At 34.0% G+C, this 20610-nt stretch overlaps 4 protein-coding genes and 1 long non-coding RNA gene across 5 annotated transcripts; 3 read left to right on the forward strand and 2 right to left on the reverse strand.

The window, feature by feature from the left end:
• The first annotated feature begins 5522 nt into the window (after positions 1 to 5522).
• On the forward strand, positions 5523 to 9003 carry LOC140982011 (uncharacterized). Its single transcript, XM_073448426.1, has 2 exons — positions 5523 to 5721; positions 6717 to 9003. The coding sequence occupies exon 2, from the start codon at positions 7651 to 7653 to the stop codon at positions 9001 to 9003; it is 1353 nt and encodes a 450-aa protein (XP_073304527.1). The 5' UTR covers positions 5523 to 5721; positions 6717 to 7650.
• On the forward strand, positions 6754 to 7620 carry LOC140982010 (uncharacterized). Its single transcript, XM_073448425.1, has one exon. The coding sequence runs from the start codon at positions 6754 to 6756 to the stop codon at positions 7618 to 7620; it is 867 nt and encodes a 288-aa protein (XP_073304526.1).
• A 173-nt stretch (positions 9004 to 9176) lies between the features above and the next one.
• On the forward strand, positions 9177 to 15069 carry LOC140983376 (uncharacterized). The gene is made up of 12 exons (XM_073450413.1): positions 9177 to 9824; positions 9907 to 9994; positions 10077 to 10241; positions 10922 to 11048; positions 11155 to 11247; positions 11347 to 11643; positions 11726 to 11928; positions 12005 to 12122; positions 12223 to 12467; positions 13089 to 13187; positions 13269 to 13563; positions 14866 to 15069. Exons 1-12 carry the CDS (start codon positions 9433 to 9435, stop codon positions 14880 to 14882), a joined length of 2139 nt encoding a protein of 712 aa, XP_073306514.1. The 5' UTR covers positions 9177 to 9432; the 3' UTR covers positions 14883 to 15069.
• Positions 15070 to 17040: 1971 nt separating this feature from the next.
• LOC140982012 (transcription repressor OFP17-like) lies at positions 17041 to 17667 on the reverse strand. The gene has a single exon (XM_073448427.1). The coding sequence runs from the start codon at positions 17614 to 17616 to the stop codon at positions 17041 to 17043; it is 576 nt and encodes a 191-aa protein (XP_073304528.1). The 5' UTR covers positions 17617 to 17667.
• A 1657-nt stretch (positions 17668 to 19324) lies between these two features.
• On the reverse strand, positions 19325 to 19779 carry LOC140983624 (uncharacterized). The gene is made up of 2 exons (XR_012176457.1): positions 19543 to 19779; positions 19325 to 19441 (listed from the first exon to the last, which is right to left on the reverse strand). It is a non-coding gene; the product is annotated as an uncharacterized lncRNA (long non-coding RNA).
• Positions 19780 to 20610: the final 831 nt, after the last annotated feature.

The raw sequence follows: 20610 nt of genomic DNA on the forward strand, positions 1-20610 counted from the left end.
AGAAAATGTGTTCGCTTGTCATGGATGTATTGACTAAATAGTGATATATATAGAAAATGCATGAATGATTTGAAGTATCAAATGGAATTAGATTTTACATTCAAGATTGTATTTTCAATAAAAAGATAAAAGTCATTATGATGATTAAGATAATATGGACACATGTGATTCATTCACATTAGTAGATACTTCTGAGGAGTTTACTAAAACTGTCAAGTACTTAAAAAACAAATGTAAGATGAAAAACTTAGAAAATATGAAATTTTCCTTTGAGCTATAAATTCGGCATTTCCAAAAGGAATATATGTTAGTTGGTCGTAATGTACAACAAAGAAAATATTTTTATATGGATATGTTACATTCATTCATGGTTGTTTAATAATGCTCAAAAGATCTTTGGTCCTGAAATATCATATATAAGCCTCAATTAAAAATAATTTGACCGATCTTGTCATAAGAGCATTACCAATATTAAATTTTGATAAAGTAGATCGCAAAATCGGGCAACGACTTAAAAATTTCGAGCAATGTTTGCAACAGGGAGATTAGTTTAGACTATACTCTTTATGACTTGTTTATGAATTTTCCAAAACAGTTTTTTATAACAAGGTTTTAATGCGGCAGTTAGTAAGAACTAAGATATGTCGAACTCTTTTTCTTTCACTGAGTTTTTGTCTCATTGGGTTTTTCCTGGTAAGGTTTTAATGAGACGCAAATCATCTAAGGATGATATTATGATATGATTGTGAATATATATAATTATGCTGATATATTTTCTTTTAAGATTGATAACTCAATCTTTCTATCTATATATTTGTATTCTACTATTGTGTTTTATATAGGGGTCGTCAATTATAAATAAAATAGTTCGGAGTCATTCTCTGAACTCACATTTTTCTCATATCATCTATTTTCTTATTACTTTTATAACAGAGGTCAAGTAAGATAATTTTAAAAAATCCTCAATTTTTGTACTGATGTGGTGTTGGTGATGATATTAAATACTGATATAATTTATATGAGAAGAATAGTGTGTTGTCTAACTGGATGAACTTGGCCAAAACAAATCTTCACGGCTCGAGGCTTAAGAAAAGGCCTCAAGTTAAATCGTACCTTTCAAAGGCATGCCTTAAATAGTGGGGGTGCAAAAATGACTTGCGAATTATTAAATAAATCATTTTCGAATTTCCAAGAAATAATTTTCCAATTTATTTAAATTCATATTTTTTAATTTGCTTCTAATTATTTAATTTTGAGTAAATAATTAAAAATTTATGCTATCTTATTTTGAATAAAAGTATGATTTCTAATGCATGTGCTAGTATATGTGTTATTTGTTACTCATGTTTAGAACGTGCTAAGTCATTAAACACACTAGGTTTGAATATTGCAGGTGAAGATGAGATTGAAGGAGGCGCTGATGCTTGAGTCGATCGAGTTTGGCAGCACACTCCCGAAGGACATTATTTTCCTCATTAGCTTGATAGTCAAAGTTTTAAAGATTTTGTATATGATTTAATTAGAGATTTTTTATGCTTTATTTTGAAGTTAGTTTTAATAATGTTAAAGGTTGACTAATTTTTGTTAATTGACGATTTAGGGATTTTTATGCACTTGAGATTTTAAATGTTGAATTAATTTATGGATTTTGGAAATGTTGAGTTATTTTACATGGCATGTTTCAAAAAAAAAAAAAAAAACTTAGTAGGATTTTAAAATTTAAAAATAGTGGACGTTTCACTGAGTCTGAGTACTGCTTATCATCCTAAGACTGACTGTCAGTCAGAGAAGACTATCCGTACGCTTGAAGATATGTTGCGAGCGTGTGTTATGGATTTCGGACCCTCTTGGCAGGATCATTTTCTTTTGATTGAGTTCGCGTACAACAACTTTCATCGTAGTATTGGTATGATAGGCGTTGTATGAGCGACGTTGTCGTACTCCATTATTCTTGGTTGAAGTTGGGGAACGACAGGTTGAGAGACTAGAGTTAGTCCAGCAGGCTATTGATAAAGTTGCAATAATCAAGAAGCGGATTAAGACTGCATAGGATCAAAATGATAGTTATGCGTATACCAAGCGTCGACCTCTTCAGTTTTAGCCAGCTGAGAAAGTGTTTCTATGAGTTTCGCCTTTTCGCAAGATTTTGAGATTTGGTCTCAAGGGTAAGCTATCTCCGAGATTTATTGGTTCATTTGAGATATTGGAAAGCATTGGAGATTTGGCTTATAGACTTACATTGCCGCCATACCTATCGAGTATTCATGATGTGTTCCACGTATCTTTGTTGAGACGGTATGTATCATATGAGTCTCACATCTTACATCCATCTGAAGTACAACTTGATTCGGATTTGTCTTACGTGGAGTGACCAGTTCAGATTCTCGATCACAAAGACAAGGTGTTGGGGAATAAGATCATTCCTTTTGTCTTAGTTCAATGGCTGCACAGAGGCACTGAAGAAGCCACTTGGGAGTTAGAGAGCCGTATGCGTTCAGAGCATCCAGAGCTCTTTTGAGTTGTACTATATTTGTACTTTGGATGTATATGTGTTTTTAGTTCTAATCCAAATATGTTGTATTGAACAACAATCGAGATGTAATAACGATGTTATTAATAAGTTTTGTTCACCCTCTAAACCTGATTTCGAGGACCAAATCTTTTTACCTGGGGAAGAATGTAGTAGCCCAAATTCTACTAAGTTAACTAAACATGATTAAGTGTCTTTAATTAAGTAAATCATGTGTTAATTGACATTGTTACTGCCATAGCTGATTTCAGAAGTCATACCTGATTTCAGAAGTCATGCCAGCCTAGGCAGTGACTGAACAGACATGGCTAAGCTGAACTGGTGCTAGGGAATGAGTCCGAACTGGTGCTAGGAAATGTGTCTGAACTGGTTTGTTAGTTAGGGAGCGAAGTTGGAGGTCGTGATAGTGAGCTGAGGTATCCAGCGTGTCACAAGTCAGGACAGGTGTCTTTGTGCATGTTTCCGAGTGACAGGTGGCCGGACAGGTGTCGAAGTGCATGGCATTGGGTTTACACGTCCATGCGTGAAATGGCTTGGGAGTCCCGAATTGAGGTCTATAAATAGGCCATAGGATTTTTCACTGTGAAGGAGATATTGTGTGTTTATAGTGCAAGTTCTAGTCATCCTAGTGAGTTCGGGCATGACAGAACAGTCCGAGTAGGTCAGAGCAGAGAAGTTCGGACAAAATTGAGCAGTCCGAGAAGGACAAAACAGAGCAGTCCGGACAAAGCTGAGCAGTCCGGGCAGAACAAAGCAGTCTGGGCATAGCAGAGTAGTCCAGACAGGTCAGAGCAGAGCAGTCTGAACAGAACTGAGCAGTCCGGCAAGACAGAGCAAAGCAGTCCGAACAGAGCAAATAGGGAACGAAGCAGCCAGGGAACGAACTGTTCGAACTTGGACAGGTTGGACTCAGAGCATCTTCATCAGCGGACTGACGACTGACGAAGGTTTATAATTGTATCATTAGTATATCAAGAATATTTCATACTCTAGTTAAGTCTGGTAGATACGTTTTAGTGATGATTTTCACTTGATGTATAGGCTTTTACTAGACCTGGTTGTTCTGGTTTTCATGTGGATTAGGATTGTAGTGATAGAGTTACGAAAGTACTATCCGAGATATCCTGGTCGAGTATACATTCTTATATGTGTTGCATGATTATTTGCTACACTGATATATGTCATATGATGCATGCTATCAAGTAATGCTTTATGCTGCATGTTGCATTTAATGTTGAGCTGTTTCTCCTTCGAGATAGCCTTTGCTATTGAGCAACATCTATTTCGAGATAGGCTATATCTTGTGGGGCCACTCAGCCCTGTCTTGTGGACGCATGGACACCGAGATTACACAATAGCAGATGGGTCGGGAGGGCTTTGGTGATCCGGGACATTTCAAGCCCACGTCTGATCTTGTAGTGGATGTAGTGACCTAAAGGAGTACCGCACGGCACTATCAACTTGGCGTCTCTAGACTGAGCATGCTGAGATCTTTTGTGATTCTTATTTCTTGACTACCCTGGTATCATATCATAGCATGTTCATGTCATATAGGTTTGTATACTCATGCTTTCGTACTGGGCGTTCTTATCGCTCACGTCCTCAGTTTTGTTTATCTTGGACACCCCATTGCCACGGGGCAAGCCTCAGGTTGGATGGTTCAAGAGGAGGAGGAGAATGTTGAGTAGCAGGGTGATTAAGTTTATTAGTATTGTTTTGATTCGATATGGTTGTACCGTATATTTTGGTTTGAGTTATATTCTGGACTTCGATTGGGTTGTATATTGACCGTTTCAGCAATTATCTTTGATTATTGTTATTTAGATTAATTGCATGCTTACTCTTGATTAGTAGGTGATTCTGGAATGGGTCACCACACTTGTGCGGTATTTCAAGGCAAAAAATCCACTAGAAAAACTTGTCAGTTTACAAAATCAATACTACTGAATAAAGAAAAGCTAACTCCCTCAACAAACTTAAAGAGGAAAGTGCTTCCAAAACAAAATAACCAAAACTATGGATACAACGTTTTTGAAGCCAAAATTATTTTTGATGAACAACCCACTGATCAGCACCGTGATTAGGTGTTGTGTCTACTTTTCTTTAACACTCCACGACAATACATTAATACGTCTTGCCTTGAATACTTGATCTCTTCGATGTAAATCTTATTGCTTGCTCCTACGACGTCTCTCCACTCTCTCGTACACATTCCACAACATCTATATTTGATTATTTATATGCTTCCTTAGACATAAAATTTATGTCATAAAAAGAACCATACACTACAAGAAAATTGATTTATAATGACAAAAATTTAATGAGGGTATGAAAAATGGGTCACTAAAAACATAATTTTTGAAGTTTTTATGAGGGTAAAAAAAACCATTGTTAAAGAGTTAAATTATTAGTGACGAATTCTTAATTTCGTAGCTATAGATAACTAATCCCGTCANATTTAAATATTAATATCCAAGATTACACCATCAAATTATTAACCTGATATTAAACTGATATGATCACGATATTACAAAATCCCGGGTTTTACAATAGTAAGTTCCTATAGAGGAGGAAGGAACACATACAATAAAGAAAACTATTACAAGTTTATTTTGAGAGAAAAATGAAAATGTTGAATGATGCTTTTCACACTACAAGAAAATTGATTTATAATGACAAAAATTTAATGAGGGTATGAAAAATGGGTCACTAAAAACATAATTTTTGAAGTTTTTATGAGGGTAAAAAAAACCATTGTTAAAGAGTTAAATTATTAGTGACGAATTCTTAATTTTGTAGCTATAGATAACTAATCCCGTCATTATATAAATAAAAAAAATTCCCTCTCATAATTGCCTACAAATTTTAGGCGCCATATATTCCCACCAAAACCCCAACAAATGCATTTTTATTTTTCATTATTAAAAAAATAAAAATATCTTTTAGCCCCACATACAATTTTATTTCTCACTGGCCTTCAATCCGTGTAAACCCTCCGACTTCGATTTTTTCTCGTCTCTATTGTACCAGGCGGATTATCCATAGCTTATCTCTCATTCTCAGTGCTCTCTCATTTTCGGTGCGACTGAGAGAAGAGGAATTCCGGCGGCGGTGTTTGTGGTAAACGTGAAAACTTACCTCTCACAATCAAACCTCGATTTGAACTCCACCATCGCGTTTCTCCCAGAGAGGTTTGCGCTCATTTTGAATCCTAAATTTACCTTATTTTTTCGTTTATCTTGTTTTAATGGTCAAAGAAGATCACTATTATATCACATTTTGCTAATTTTAGATAAAGATGCAAAGTTAGATTAACACATTTGAGTTGAAAATACTGTGAATCAAGAATATTTGCTTTGGGAGCAGCAAGATTAGTTGTTAGGTTTCATTATTTACGCCTTACTCGAAGCTTCACCGATTAGACTTTCTTAAACAATTTAGAGTAATAATTTTTAAAATACCCAATATCGATCTCTATATATTCAGATAGAATGGATTCAATGACACATTTCAAAATATTTAAGTATTCTTGATTTTGAGAGAGAGTCACAACGGGATTCTTTAATAACGTAGAAAAGATATGCAAGTATTAAAATTCACACCCCTTTAATTAATTAGGTTCGATGAAAATTAGCTTTATACATTTTTCCCCCCTTCAAAATGATGCTCTTGACTTTTTCTCAATTATTCTTAACCAAAGTTGCTAAATTTTTTTTTAATGTATGTACATTGAACAATCGGGAGTTTAATTAATTTAGTATCTAATTTGTATTTTTAACAATTTCAATCAATATTGGATTCTCTACTAGAAAAAAAATGGTTGCATTTGGTTAGGATTAAGGCTATGCCCCCACAAACACGTTGTTTTTGTTTTTATTATCACCCTTACACCATGGAAATTAAAGATGTTCACTTCAAGTGGATGTGACTCAACTAATATTTATTCTTATGGGGCTTAGTGGTCTGTCCTTCCAGTGGCCGTGCATTTAATTAGATTATATAATATTTATTTCAGTTCAAATGATATATGATAGCATAATTGGAAGTGACTCAACTCGAAGCCCCACTGATAGAAAAATTTTATAGCATACTTGGAAGATGCATTATGATAATAGTGAGCTGAAACTATCATTTTTTACATCACAAAACATATCTTTTTGTTGTGTTGCCTATAAATCTGTTGCAGATTCTTTTGAGCAAGAATTCATACTCGTAAAAGGAAAATGGCACCTAGTAAGGAATGGATGAGTTTTTTCAATGATCGATTCAATGAAAAATACAAAGTTGGAGTTGAACATTTTTTGAATTATGCTTTTAAGAAGACAAGTGAAGAGAATAGTATTCGATGTCCATGTGTCAAGTGTAATAACACTGATTATGGATCCCGTGAAGTGGTCGAAATGCATCTAAATGTGAATGGAATAATGCCAAATTATACAACTTGGTATCACCATGGTGAAAGGCTTGGTGAGTCTTCATCTGATGATGAAGAATCGGAAGGAAGTGATTGTGATGAAATTTTAAGGGATTTGTATCCTAACATGGATGGTTTTTATAGAAGTGGATCGGAAATTGGTTCATCAAGTGAGAATACGAATGGAGAGGAACCGAATGATGAAGCAAAGAAATTTTACAGATTGTTAAAGGACTCTGAGCAACCAACTTATCCAGGTTGTGACACCTCAAAATTATCTGTGCTGGTCAAGCTACTACACATTAAGAGTATTGGTCGATGGAGTAATGAATCATTTGATATGTTGCTACAACTATTGAAACAAATACTCCCAATCGGTTCAAATTTGCCAGAATCCTATTATGATTCCAAAAAAATTATTAAAGATCTTGGTCTCTCTTATCAAAAAATAGATGCGTGCATAAATGATTGTATGTTGTATTGGAAGGAAGAAGAAAATTCTAACATGTGCAAAATATGTGGTGCTTCTAGATGGAAAGAAAATAGTCATACCGAGGAAACCAAAGTTCGAAAAAATGGTAAGAAATTAGCAGTGAAGACCTTGCGGTACTTTCCTTTAAAGCCAAGGCTTCAAAGGTTATTCATGTCTAAAAAGACTGCTTCTTTAATAAGATAGCATCATGAAAAAAGAGTAGATGATGGACTGATGAGACATCCAGCTGATTCTATGGTATGGAAGTCGTTCGATGATCTGCATAAAGATTTTTCCATTGAACCTCGAAATGTACGACTTGGTCTTGCTAGTGATGGTTTCCAACCGTTTACTCATTCAAAAAAATCATACAGCATTTGGCCAATAATACTCATTCCATACAATTTGCCTCCATGGATGTGCATGAAAGAATCTAATTTTATTCTTTCAAGTCTCATACCAGGTCCTGAAGGTCCAGGAGATGCTATTGATGTCTATCTTAAACCTTTGATAGAAGAGTTGAAGGAGTTGTGGGAACTAGGCATCGAAACGTTTGATGCTTCAACTCGCGAAAATTTTAAATTGCATGCATCTTTATTGTGGACAATCAATGATTTTCCAGCATATGGGAACCTGTCAGGTTGGAGTACCAAAGGTAAGATGGCATGTCCTTGTTGTAACAAAGACACTTGTTCTATGAGGTTAGCTAATGGTAAAAAGCAATGTTATATGGGTCATCGACGTTATCTTCATAGCAACCACAAATGGAGAAAAAATAAAAGTTTGTTCGATGGAACTAAAGAGGTAAGACCACCGCCACTTTCACTTTCAGGTGCTGATGTGCTATCTCAAGTGAATGACCTTGAAGGAATCATCTTAACTAAAGATGTTAAAAGAAAGGTGAAAATATCACATGAAAACAGAGGTGATAATTGGAATAAGAAAAGTATTTTCTTTGAACTTCCATATTGGAGTTCTCTTTTGTTAAGACACAATCTGGATGTGATGCACATTGAAAAGAACATATGTGAGAATATAGTGAAGACAATTATGAATACGAAGGGGAAGACTAAGGACAATGTCCAAGCTCGTCTTGATTTGGAAGCTCTGAAAATTAGACCAGATTTGCATCCAATTCGTAAAGGGGATAAACTTGAGTTGCCCATTGCATCCTACACTTTATCTACAGAGGAGAAGCACTTGTTTTGCTTATTTTTTAAGCAATTAACAGTTTCAGATGGGTTTTCATCTAATATTTCTCAAAGTGTTAACATGAAAGAACATAAAATCTCAGGTTTGAAAAGTCATGATTTTCATGTCCTTTTACAACATCTACTTCCTCTTGGGATACGTGGCCTCCTCCCTAAAGCAGTGTGTGAACCACTTATTGAGTTGTCTTTGTTCTTTACTAGTTTGTGTGCTAAAACATTGAAGGTATGTGATTTACAAAAGATTGAATCCCAAATTCCGATTACTCTTTGCAAGTTGGAACAAGTTTTTTTTTTTTCGTTTTTTGATGTGATGGTGCATTTGCCTGTTCATTTGGCTAAGGAGGCTATAATTGGTGGACTTGTACCATATCANTAACCATTTCTCTTTTTTTTTTTTTTTTATTTATATATATGCATTTCTCATTAATTTTTTAATGCAGAGAGTACTCCAAAAATGAGAAAAATAATACACCACAACTATCGGATGACGAGTGGAATAGCAATTTTATCTNGAGTTTCAGATGGGTTTTCATCTAATATTTCTCAAAGTGTTAACATTAAAGAACATAAAATCTCAGGTTTGAAAAGTCATGATTTTCATGTCCTTTTACAACATCTACTTCCTCTTGGGATACGTGGCCTCCTCCCTAAAGCAGTGTGTGAACCACTTATTGAGTTGTCTTTGTTCTTTACTAGTTTGTGTGCTAAAACATTGAAGGTATGTGATTTACAAAAGATTGAATCCCAAATTCCGATTACTCTTTGCAAGTTGGAACAAGTTTTTCTCCCTTCGTTTTTTTATGTGATGGTGCATTTGCCTGTTCATTTGGCTAAGGAGGCTATAATTGGTGGACCTGTACCATATCGATGGATGTACCCTATTGAGCGTATGTTGTTTGAGTTAAAACAACTTATTCGAAACATGGCTCGTCCGGAAGGCTCAATAGCAGAGGGCTATATAGCAAAGGAATGTATGACTCTTTGCTCAAGATACTTGAAAGACATTGAGACAAAATTCAGTAGACTTGAGCGAAACTATGACAGTGGCTTTCATAAATTTAAAGGTGAAATATCCATATTTTTGCAATGTGGACGAGCATTAGGAGCTGGTATAAGTCATATTCTCGATGATGATGCATGGGAGAAAGCTCATATCTATATTTTAAAGAATTGCGATGAAGTGCAACCTTTCCTCGAGTAAGCTCAAATACCTCTAAACAACCATTTCTCTTTTTTTTTTTTTTATATATATGCATTTCTCATTAATGTTGTAATGCAGAGAGTACTCCAAAAATGAGAAAAATAATACACCACAACTATCGGATGACGAGTGGAATAGCAATTTTATCTGTTGGTTTAAACAACAAGTAAGTGATTCTATTGTTATAAATTATTTTGTGTTGAACAAGATTATTTGTTCGAGTTATTTACATTGTAATTTATTTTTAGGTTGACAAAATGAAAATACAAGACCAACACACTAAATATGATGACCTGCTATCGTTGTGCCGTGGTCCTTCAATGTATGTTACATGCTTCAGTGGTTATGTTGTCAATGGATATAGGTTTCGGATTGAAGCTCGTGACAAAGGATGTAGAACACAAAATTCTGGGGTGTATGTAATCGGTAATATAGGTAGTGAGAAGAATTATGTTGACTATTATGGAGTGTTGACAGAGATTCTTGAACTGCAGTATCTTGACGGAAAACGAGTGGTTTTATTTCGATGTAGATGGTTCGATGTGCATGATAATGAGAAAGGAGCCAAAGTAGATGAATATGGATTCACTAGCATTAATTGCCAACGTATTTTGAAAACAAACGAACCCTTTATTCTGGCCAATCAAGCTTCACAAGTGTTTTATGTCATAGATAACATCAATAAAGGTTGGCATGTTGTTGTTAAGACACAACCTCGGGATCTATATGAGATGCCACAACCAATAGAGGACGAGATCAGTAATGAAGATGATTTCGGTGAAGCATATCAACATACTGAATCTTTCAATTTTGATTGTGGTGGCCAAACTTCCTTTGATGTAGAAGGTCAAAACATTTGGAGAAGAACAGATTTGGAGCCGCTAGTAGCTGACTTACCAACAAACAAAAGAAAGAGAAAGCGAATTCCAATTTGAAGAAGTATTTCCAACTTATCATGTTTCTTAGTTGTTCTTTTATGTTATTCTTTTTTGGTAAAATGTCTGTTCTTTTATGTGTTAGTTGTTTATTCATTCTGGTTCATTTTCATGTTTTTACTGTTTGTACTAATTTGTTACAATGCTTATATTAATAGATGAAACCAATGCTTGCAAAAAGTAGTGTAGGAAACATCCGAAAGCCTGTAAAATTTTTATCACCTGGTAAGTTGGCCAAGGAGCGTGGATATGGACATAAAACGAGGCCCGTTGGAGATTCTATTGGTAATTATTTTCTAAATTGATAGCGTAGATTTATTTTTTTTTTATAGAATTTGAATGCTTGTTATAATTATTTCATACTTCAATTATCTGATTTGTTGTTTTCCAGGAAGTGCATCTGCCCACAAGAGCATAGGGGGAATTCAAAGGCTACAGGTTGAAGAGCAAGAAGCTCAATACATCGGCAATCAACGAAGAATTGGTAAACCTATAAACTTTATGTAGATAGTTTTTTTTTCCCTCTATTTTTAACTGAAAATATATTTATACAATTGTAAAAAGTTTTTTTTCCTTCCAAAAGGTGGAATATCAGCCCATACTATTATTGTGCATTTTGGGGAAGAAGAATGGAAAGAAAGAGATTTTATAGATGATAGTTCTTTCTTAGAAATCTTGAACATATGTAAAAAGTTCATTGACATATATTTTGTTGGTTTCAAAGTCACGGATGGGGATGGTAAGCCTTTGAGAAATGATAAAGATTTATTGGCTATGTTGAACGAACATGAATACGTGGACAACATAGACATTTATGTTGATGTGGACGAAACTGCCCAACCATTGCTCTTCAAACTACCTGAAGACAATCAAACATCTGGTAGCATTAATAAAGAGTTATTTATTTTGAGTTTTTTCTTATTTCTCTTTATCATTGATTTATTTTCTTTAAATTTGTACAGATTATATCCCAATCCCAAGAGTTCCGAAAGTGAGAGATACTACAATATTGGGTGATTATAAGACAAATGAGAAAGTCATAGTACGTGGGGATGTGGTAAATGGAAGTGAACAAGCTAGTACAATTCAATGGTTCATAACACTTTCGAAGAACTTTGATATCGAGACTGGCTTGCAATCTATCAGTGAATGTACGATCAACAAGGCAAGTTCTTTGGCTAAAATCATATTAAATGTTCCATGAACCGTAATTTATTATTGTAATTATATGATTTCTTTAGGATTTTCGAATACCAATCGAGGCTGTTGGTCATTATCTTGTTGCTAAATTTACTCCTATGACTGAAGATGGTGAAAGTGGTGAATCGAGCTATGCTGTTACAGAAAAATATGTTGATGGTAAGTATAATATATTTGAAATGTAGCGTATTATGGATTTTCTATTGATTTCAAATTAAAATCTTGATACAATTATTTATTACTTCAATTCATTGAATAGATTCAGCAACTCAAAAGGCGAGAAAAGTAAGAGGAAAAAATAAGAATAAGAAAATTGCAGCTTTAAAAAGTGGAGAAAAGATGGAGATCGAATTCTACAACAATTGTGCAGTGGGAAAAAATCACAGATATTGGTCGAGACACTTGGGGAAAATTGTGCGCGACAAGCATATCTGCCCCATACAAGTGAAAACATGGAAAGATTTGACTGAATTAGACAAGCAACACATGTGGGATTCGGTGAAGGTAAGTGAATCACATTATTAATTTCAGGTGAATTTACTGTTAGCATAGAGATAACAACATATTCTAATATATTTTAACTTTTGGTACATCAACCCATCAAAATAGAGTAATATGTCATTTTCTACTGCTGTATTATGATTATGTTGCAGAAATGCTTTTTTTAGTCCTAGTATAGAATTGTATCGTGAGCATACTTTGGAGCATATGGGTGCTTTGTCGACAGCATGGAGGTCATCCTTGAACGTTGATTATGTGAGACCTTGCAAAACTAAAGCTGAAGTTTTAAAAAATGTGCCGCAAGGGTTTAATGCTAAAGAATGGGACTGGCTTGTAACTAATAAGTTCTTAACTGATGAGTTTCAGGTATAATAATACTTGTTCAAAGTGTAATAAGAAATATCTTCATTTTGCAGTTAAATTGCACTCATAGAACTGCTGATTGTAATTTTGGTTTGTGATTTATGTAGAAAACCAGTAACCAGAATCGAACTGGAAGCAAGCCGCACAGACAACTGATATATGAAATGGTCATAAACATCTATATTAATTCTTATGTTTATTTGTTATGATTTTTTTGCTTAATTAACATATATATATCATTTGCCTTTTATATATCTTCAGGGAGACAAGGATAATAACCCACCTGATATTGCAAAAATTTTCTATGAGACTCGACATAAAAATGGAAAGCTTGTTGAGCCAGAAGCGCAAGAAAAATATGTAAATATCACTACTTAATCTTTTAACCTAAATTTGTTGTTTATCATTTATTTAAATGACATGGGTGATGGATCTTTGTAGGATGAGATTGTGAAGACTGTTCAATCTAATGCATCACTCTCACATATTGAGGTTGTTGAAAAGTGTTTTGGACCACAGTGTCATAGTCATGTCTTTGGTTTTGGAGGTGGAATGAAAAGAAAACATTTTAATTGTTCACAAGCTGCTTATGTAAAAGATCTTGAGGCTAAGCTCCATGAGAAAGAAGAAGAAAATAATAACCTTAAGAGGCGCATGGATGGAATTGAAAGTAGATTAGCCAAAATCGAGAATGATAACCAAGCAACTTCTGATGCACCTACAATGTCTGGTGAAGGTGTGTTGTGCTACCTTGAATTTTTACTACAGATATTTTACGTTCAGGTTTATACATTATTCTACATTTATTCCTTTTTGGGAGTTTGCTAGTTGTGTGTATTAGGCATCTCCCCATGATATAATACCCCTTTAACTTGGCATATATTTCTAGTAAATTACCCAAAATCAAGGTGAGCTAATAATGAAGCAGATTGTTAGGGAAAGTTGACTTGTAAGATCAATGATTATGGCTTTTTTAGTTTCTCCCCATGATATAATGCCCCTTTGTGTATCTCCCTGTTTTCTTGTAGCCATTTTGATCCATTTTAGTGAATCCAACTTCTTATGAGGCAACATCGCTTTGTTTCTTATGTGGATTTTTAGATGAACTTATCTTAGTTTTGTATGTGTTATTATCTAGTAGCCTTGGTGTTATTATCTACTTTCAACACCTCTTATACTAAGTCTTGTGAAGGCATCGGTTGCTATTCCAACGCTTCTACATATTCAATTGCCAAGAAGAATATCTTCTTCTGTTGGTTAATATTCTTTGACATTCATATATATATAAATTCTATTTCCATGGATGGGTGAAGAGTTGTCATTAAGGTACCAAAGCTATTTGTCAATGTGTTGGGAAAGATCACTCTGCCGTCCCTATAATAACTTTACTCATTCTGTTGTCATTGAAGCAGTCTTTTGTAATTTCCTTTTCACCATAAAGTTAGAGCACTTGTTTACTGAACTTTCATAACCAATTAACTTGAGCGTAACTTTCTTGATACCAATTGTTTTGGAATGTGATACAGGTTTTTTTGGCAAGTACTACAGATTGTTTTTATATATTAAAGAGTAAAATATGCTTCCATGCTTAATAGATTGTTTTGTTATGTGTGGTTGGTGGATTCATTTATTTTCCAAGTACTACTATTTTTTGTCAATAATGTGACTCTGATGAGACCTGTCGCAATTCAGGGTCTGTTGTGCTAACTTGTGATTCTTATATATGCATGAATTACTCCAAATCTCCCTAACGTGGTTGCTAACTTGTTATTCTTATACATACATGAATTACTCGTGTGTTTCATATCGTTTTTGACTAAAAACTGCTACTCTTATAACTTTGGCACATTGTGTTGACATGTATATAGACTTTGTTTTTTAATTATTTAAAAATTTACTTCACATGTGTTTGACATAATATATCATTGTTTTCAGGATGTTTTGTTTACAAACTTCGACATCAACAAAGTTTTCACTCTTACTTTATGTTTGAATTACATCTTTATTTTAATTTATTTTTTCTATTTATGTTTTACAGATGACACGCTGTCTTAATCTGATGTCGTGCTTCAAAGAAGATTAGAAGAATTCAAGCATTGATTAGGAAATTGGTCTATGATATTTTGAAGCAACTACTAAGTGATCACCATTTATGGTCCTCAAATATTTTTGTACTCCAAGGAGTAGATATTAGGAAATACTTCAAATATCCATGAAAATGGAACTCATGTTTTGGAACAAATCGAAATTAATTCTGTAAATTTTGAATATATGAATAGATATGGATGCAGTTGTTTATATAAAATATTTTGTTCAAAAAACTTACTTGTTCCATATTTCATATTTTATTAATAATGCCATCTTTAATATAATAACAAATTCAATTATTATAAATTTCATCACAATTATAATTATTTTTTAATGAGGGTAATTAATGATTTAATGAGAGGTAATTTCATAGTTAAATCGATTTTTAGTGAGGGACTAATAACTAATAATTATAGTAAATTTCATCAATAAAATAACTTATAGTGAGAGGTAAATAATGATATAATGAGGAGATGTGTTGTCATTAAAATATTATTTAATGAGAGGAAAATGGTAGTATAATGACGAAATATTTCGTCATTTATATTCATTTTAATGACGGTATAATTTCATCGCTAAATATGTTATACCAATAATGACGGGATGTCATTATCGTCATTAATTATTTTTACCTAGGAGGGCAGTAATGAAGGTACATGACCGGAAATTTCCCGTCATTAAAATTAATTTATGACGGGTTTTGGACATTTAATGACGACATTTCCCGTCACTATAGATCAATTTTCTTGTAGTGTCATCTTCCTTCTGTCTTGAGATATATAAAAGTCTTGGTGGATTTGAAATCCGGACTTCAAATCTTATTAATTATTCTGCCAGTTGTGGCCGACAACATCTTGTGAATGGTGGTCCTTCCGACCATTGGTCAATGGCTTGTCTTTATAGGTGGTTGGTGGGTTCATCTTCCACTAGTAAGTGGAAATGTCTTTTAGTGGTGGTCCATTCTTCACTAATGGAGTGGGTGGATAACATACCTACTTTATCTTTGTCAGGAAATCTTCTGTTTTTGTATCGTCCCCTAGTAAATCGTGACTTGTGTGGTCCTTCACCACTTAGATTTGTTTCTGCATTATGCTTTCGGTCAGATCTTGGCCACGTCGGAAAAAAAGACTAAATTGTCAAAACAAAATATAAATAGCAGACTAGACTGAAATTTTATAACATGTAGGATCAAATTGCGAAGAAACAAACACACAAGACAAAAAATTGAAAAATACAGGACATAAACTGAAATTTAACAATATAAATTACTAAAATCGCACAGAAACAAAAATACATGATCAAAATTGCAAATTTTCCAATATATTATATCAAAATTAATCTTAACTAGTTATTCTGCACACGCGATGCGTATGTACATTCTTTTTTATTATTATCGATGGACTAAAGTGAAATTTGACAAATTATGGAGGGACTAAATTGATATTTGAATTGTTGAAATAAAAAAAATAAAAATAAAAGTGTATGTTGAAATTTAAAAAAACAAAAACAAAAATAAAAGTGTAATATTAGTATCATATAAAGGTAAAGTTGGAAGAAAAAGTTGGTGTCCTTTCTAGGTAGTTACTATCATATTCTCAACTTTAATAAAATAGTATAGATAATAACAAAACAAGGTTATATACAATATCAAGATTATCTCTGTAAAAAAAAACCCACTTTAAAAAGTTTTGCATTTAAAAAACTAATGGAATAAAAAATTTCCACAAAACTTTGGGTTTTTGAAGTTGATACTTTTTGCTATAGTTAATTCTAAAAATAATTATTTTAATCGATAATGTCTCTAAGTAATTTTAATGATTCCTTGTTGTTAGTGTTGATGTCTAGACTATGCTCACACAATTAGAAGAAGACTTCTGCTCTTTCAACTTTCAGACAGTATATCCTTTTTGTTTTGCTGTGCTGCTTTTTTTTCGTTCTTGTTGTGGTATAGAGCAGATGGGCCTTTGGTTCATTAATGAACTCTCCTACGTTGTTTTCTGAATGATTAATTGGTTTTTCATGTATAATTTATAAAGTCTAAATTTGGGAGATGGAAATAATGAATATTACAAACTTATGTATCATAAAATTTGAAGTATAAAATGCCACAACTTTTTGTGAGGAATCAATTATGTCGTAGATATTCCTTTGACAATCCGATTTCATTCTGATCAAATGCATTGGAAAACAGATCTCTGCAGAGCTCTCCATAGAATCGACATACCAAATCCATAAACACAGGACATCTCAGCTTTTTCCAGCAATAAAGAAACTCTTCAACATCCTTCAAATCTCTCATTTTTCCCTCTCCCACAATCAACTCCGTCAAATGATTCTCAAAGCTCCTGCATGCAGCATATTGATTCGAAACGTCGACCTTTCCCATGGCTTCAGCACGCATTCTTACATATGCTGGGGTCAGAGGTGATGGATGTGGTGCTATACGCTGCCCTGAATCCGAAAAACTCGTGATTCGATCCATCTCTTTTGTTCGCGTAAGTGAACATAAAACTGGTAGGATTTTGGAGAGGTGGCTCGGCCCTTTACGTGTGGAGTTGTTCATGTTTGGTTTTCGATGAGGGCGGAGTCTAAGAGCTCTTATAAAAAGTGGTTTGTGGAGTTTGAATTTGAAGAGTTGCAACAATTTCTTGCACGGCTTGGTAAGTTTGCATCTGAAGTGAGACAGATTTTTAAGGCCCATTTTTCTTTCTAAGATTAAGATTGGGATGCCGATTACGAAGGGGTGAGGAGAGGAAGAACGATGGCTTTTAAAGATAGTCCTCGGATACACATGTATATATAGATACACAAGCACGCACACACACTATATATATATAGTTGTTGTTTGAACTTGTCTTGTTTAGTTGCCTTAAAAGTAAAAGGGAAGGTGTATTATATTGTGATGTGTGTGGATGTCACGTCTGGCGTTGTAAGGAAAGTGGTGTGCCATAAAATGCAGGCTTTTTATTCGTCTCAAGGATGACTGATAAAAGTCAAGTATATTGTGTAAAATACTTTTTTTTTTTTTAAATTACTGTGTACAGACATTTGAATCAAATCGTTTGAGAATATAGATTTTTTTTTATAAAATATGAAGAGTTTAAAGTAATTATGTTTGAGGTCACCATGTAATTATTAAAATATTAAAAATATCTCTCTCAATTTACAAACCAGCTCCATTTTTTATTTAATAAAAAATACTTGTGCTTGGAATTTCATTATTTCTCAATTTTCTCGTCTAAACACTATCATAACCCGAGTACGTTAAATTAATCCAGCCTGGGATGGCTGAATATCAGCGACTGAATTTATTGAACATGTTCGATAATACTATGAACGCGTTGCCCGGATTCTACTAACATGATTCATGATTGATGGGAACCAAAGCAAGTGATTCTATAACAAGCACCTAAAGTCACCAAAAAAGGTTCATGATATTACCAACTGCGTAAATTTTCTTGCGGATCTGTTCATACCACGTAAAAACCCGAAAGACGAAAATGGTTTGTCTTTCAAAAGGATTAATAGATATACTGACACAAGGTTTCTTGTATCACTCTCAGTAGCAGAAAACAGCCATGGTATATGCTACAAGCCTTGAGCTATTAATTAACTACTCACTTACTCACTGTTAGCCATTAGTATTCAATAGCAAGGGCTGATATTCAAAAAGTTTCATCCTATTATATTTACTAAATTCTATTAGACTAAAGTCTCCTTCTGTGACGACAGAATGAAAAATCTGAACACGTTGTATCTTCCAAAATGTTTGATGTAAAAGCGTCTGATGTGAATTCGCTGAAATGGATGAGCCGGGTAAGGAGCTCCAACGGATCAAATCAATAATTTATAGTGTTTGGGAATTTGAGTGAAGATAATGGCTCCAATAGCACCTGTACACAAGAAAAGGAACTCGTGAATGGGAGCCGGAGGAGTGTCCAGCGTAGCCACTCCGATGCTAAAGTCAGCAGGTTTTCAGATGAACACAAACAATATTTGAGAGAAAATATATATGCTTGAGAGTAACGATTTTCTAATCTATAAATGACATTAATACCTTCTATTTATAGTAAAAAAAATAGGTAAGTACCTCGATTCCAGTACCACCTACTAAGTATGGCAAGTGGGTTGCCCATATTATAGCTTCTGATGACTTCTTGGACACTCCAAGTTATAGCTTCTGACGGATTAGACTGCATGTATCACTCATACTCGAGTATGGTGCAATTCTCGAGGTAGCTCGAGTAGAAGGGTACCCGGGTAATTGTTTAAGAGCCCGAGTTATGATGAGGATTGCCCGAGAAGAAACGTAGTGCCCGGGTATTTGAGGACAGTACCCGGCATATTGGCTTTTGATCTGGGATTATCCAATTAATATACCGGGTAATGATGACCCGGATCCTTACGGGGTATCAGCATCCAAGTCATATCCCTTCATTCTTTTGTACAAGTTTAACCATCCTTTCTAATACATTTTTTCAGCAAGGTCATCTTCTTCTTTAAGATACATTGACGGCCTGACAAACCTGAAAGATTGAGATACGGCATGCTTTGAGATGATGTAGCAAAAAAGTCTTGAGCTAGAAAATGCCTATGACTTGAAGATTGTCAAGGGAAGTTTACATACCTTTCTTGATTAATTATGGTACTCCAACCCTGCATCTCCTCTGACCTTCTTGGAATCAATCCACTAAGATTAATTAGTAAGGCATGAAAGCAACTGTTCTGATAAATTACCAATTGATCCAAATTCAATTCTACATGGATCTGAGTTAGAATCTGTTGGTTTCCCATCAATAACAGAAAAATGGGATGGAGCCTGAACATTCGATTCCAGCTAACCTTCAGATCTGCTTTGAGCAGACATAATTTTTGTTTTCGAGCAAAAGGGAGCAAAGTTTTGTTTGTTGTTTCAATCTTCTTACCATGACTACACTATCTTGAATGGATAACTTGAACTTTGTTTTATTTGTAAACTATGAATATTTTTTCTGAAACACAAATCATTTTAGTTGTTTCAATTTTTTTGGATCAACTACTATTTGGTTTCGAGCAAAATTGAGCAAATGTTTGATTTTTATTTCAACATTCTCATGATGGATTGACTATCATGAATAAATGACTCGAACTTTGTTTTATTTGAAAAATAAGACAGTAATTCCTAAACACGAGTCATATTCAACTTGTTTAGCTTGTTTGGATCAATGAATATTTGGTTTCGACTAATCTGAGCAAATGTTCAATTGTTATTCAGCATTCCCACGATGATTACACTATCATAAATGGATGTCTCGAACTTTGCTTTATTTGAAAAATAAAACGATTTTTTCCCAATCACAAGTCATATTCAACTTGTTCGACTTTTTTGGGACGGATGAATCTTTGGTTTCGAGAAAATGGAGCAAATGTTAGATTATTATTCAATATTCTCACGATTACTATATTATCATGAATGGATGACTCGAACCATAAAATGAGACTATGGCTTTGGATTTTAGGTTATTTACCCTATATTCAAAATCAAAAAATTATTATTCTTAATTTTTTTAATTAATATAAATTAAATAAATTTGAATATAAAAACAAATGCAAGAAACTAAAACACAAATTCAATTAAGCCAGCAATCCCATATTAATTGATTCATTTATTATAAAAATTCATAGTGTTATTCAGGTCGGGGCCCCGAACTACCCG

Source organism: Primulina huaijiensis, chromosome 8 (genome assembly GCF_012295235.1).
Source record: "Primulina huaijiensis isolate GDHJ02 chromosome 8, ASM1229523v2, whole genome shotgun sequence".
Classification (NCBI taxonomy): domain Eukaryota; kingdom Viridiplantae; phylum Streptophyta; class Magnoliopsida; order Lamiales; family Gesneriaceae; genus Primulina; species Primulina huaijiensis.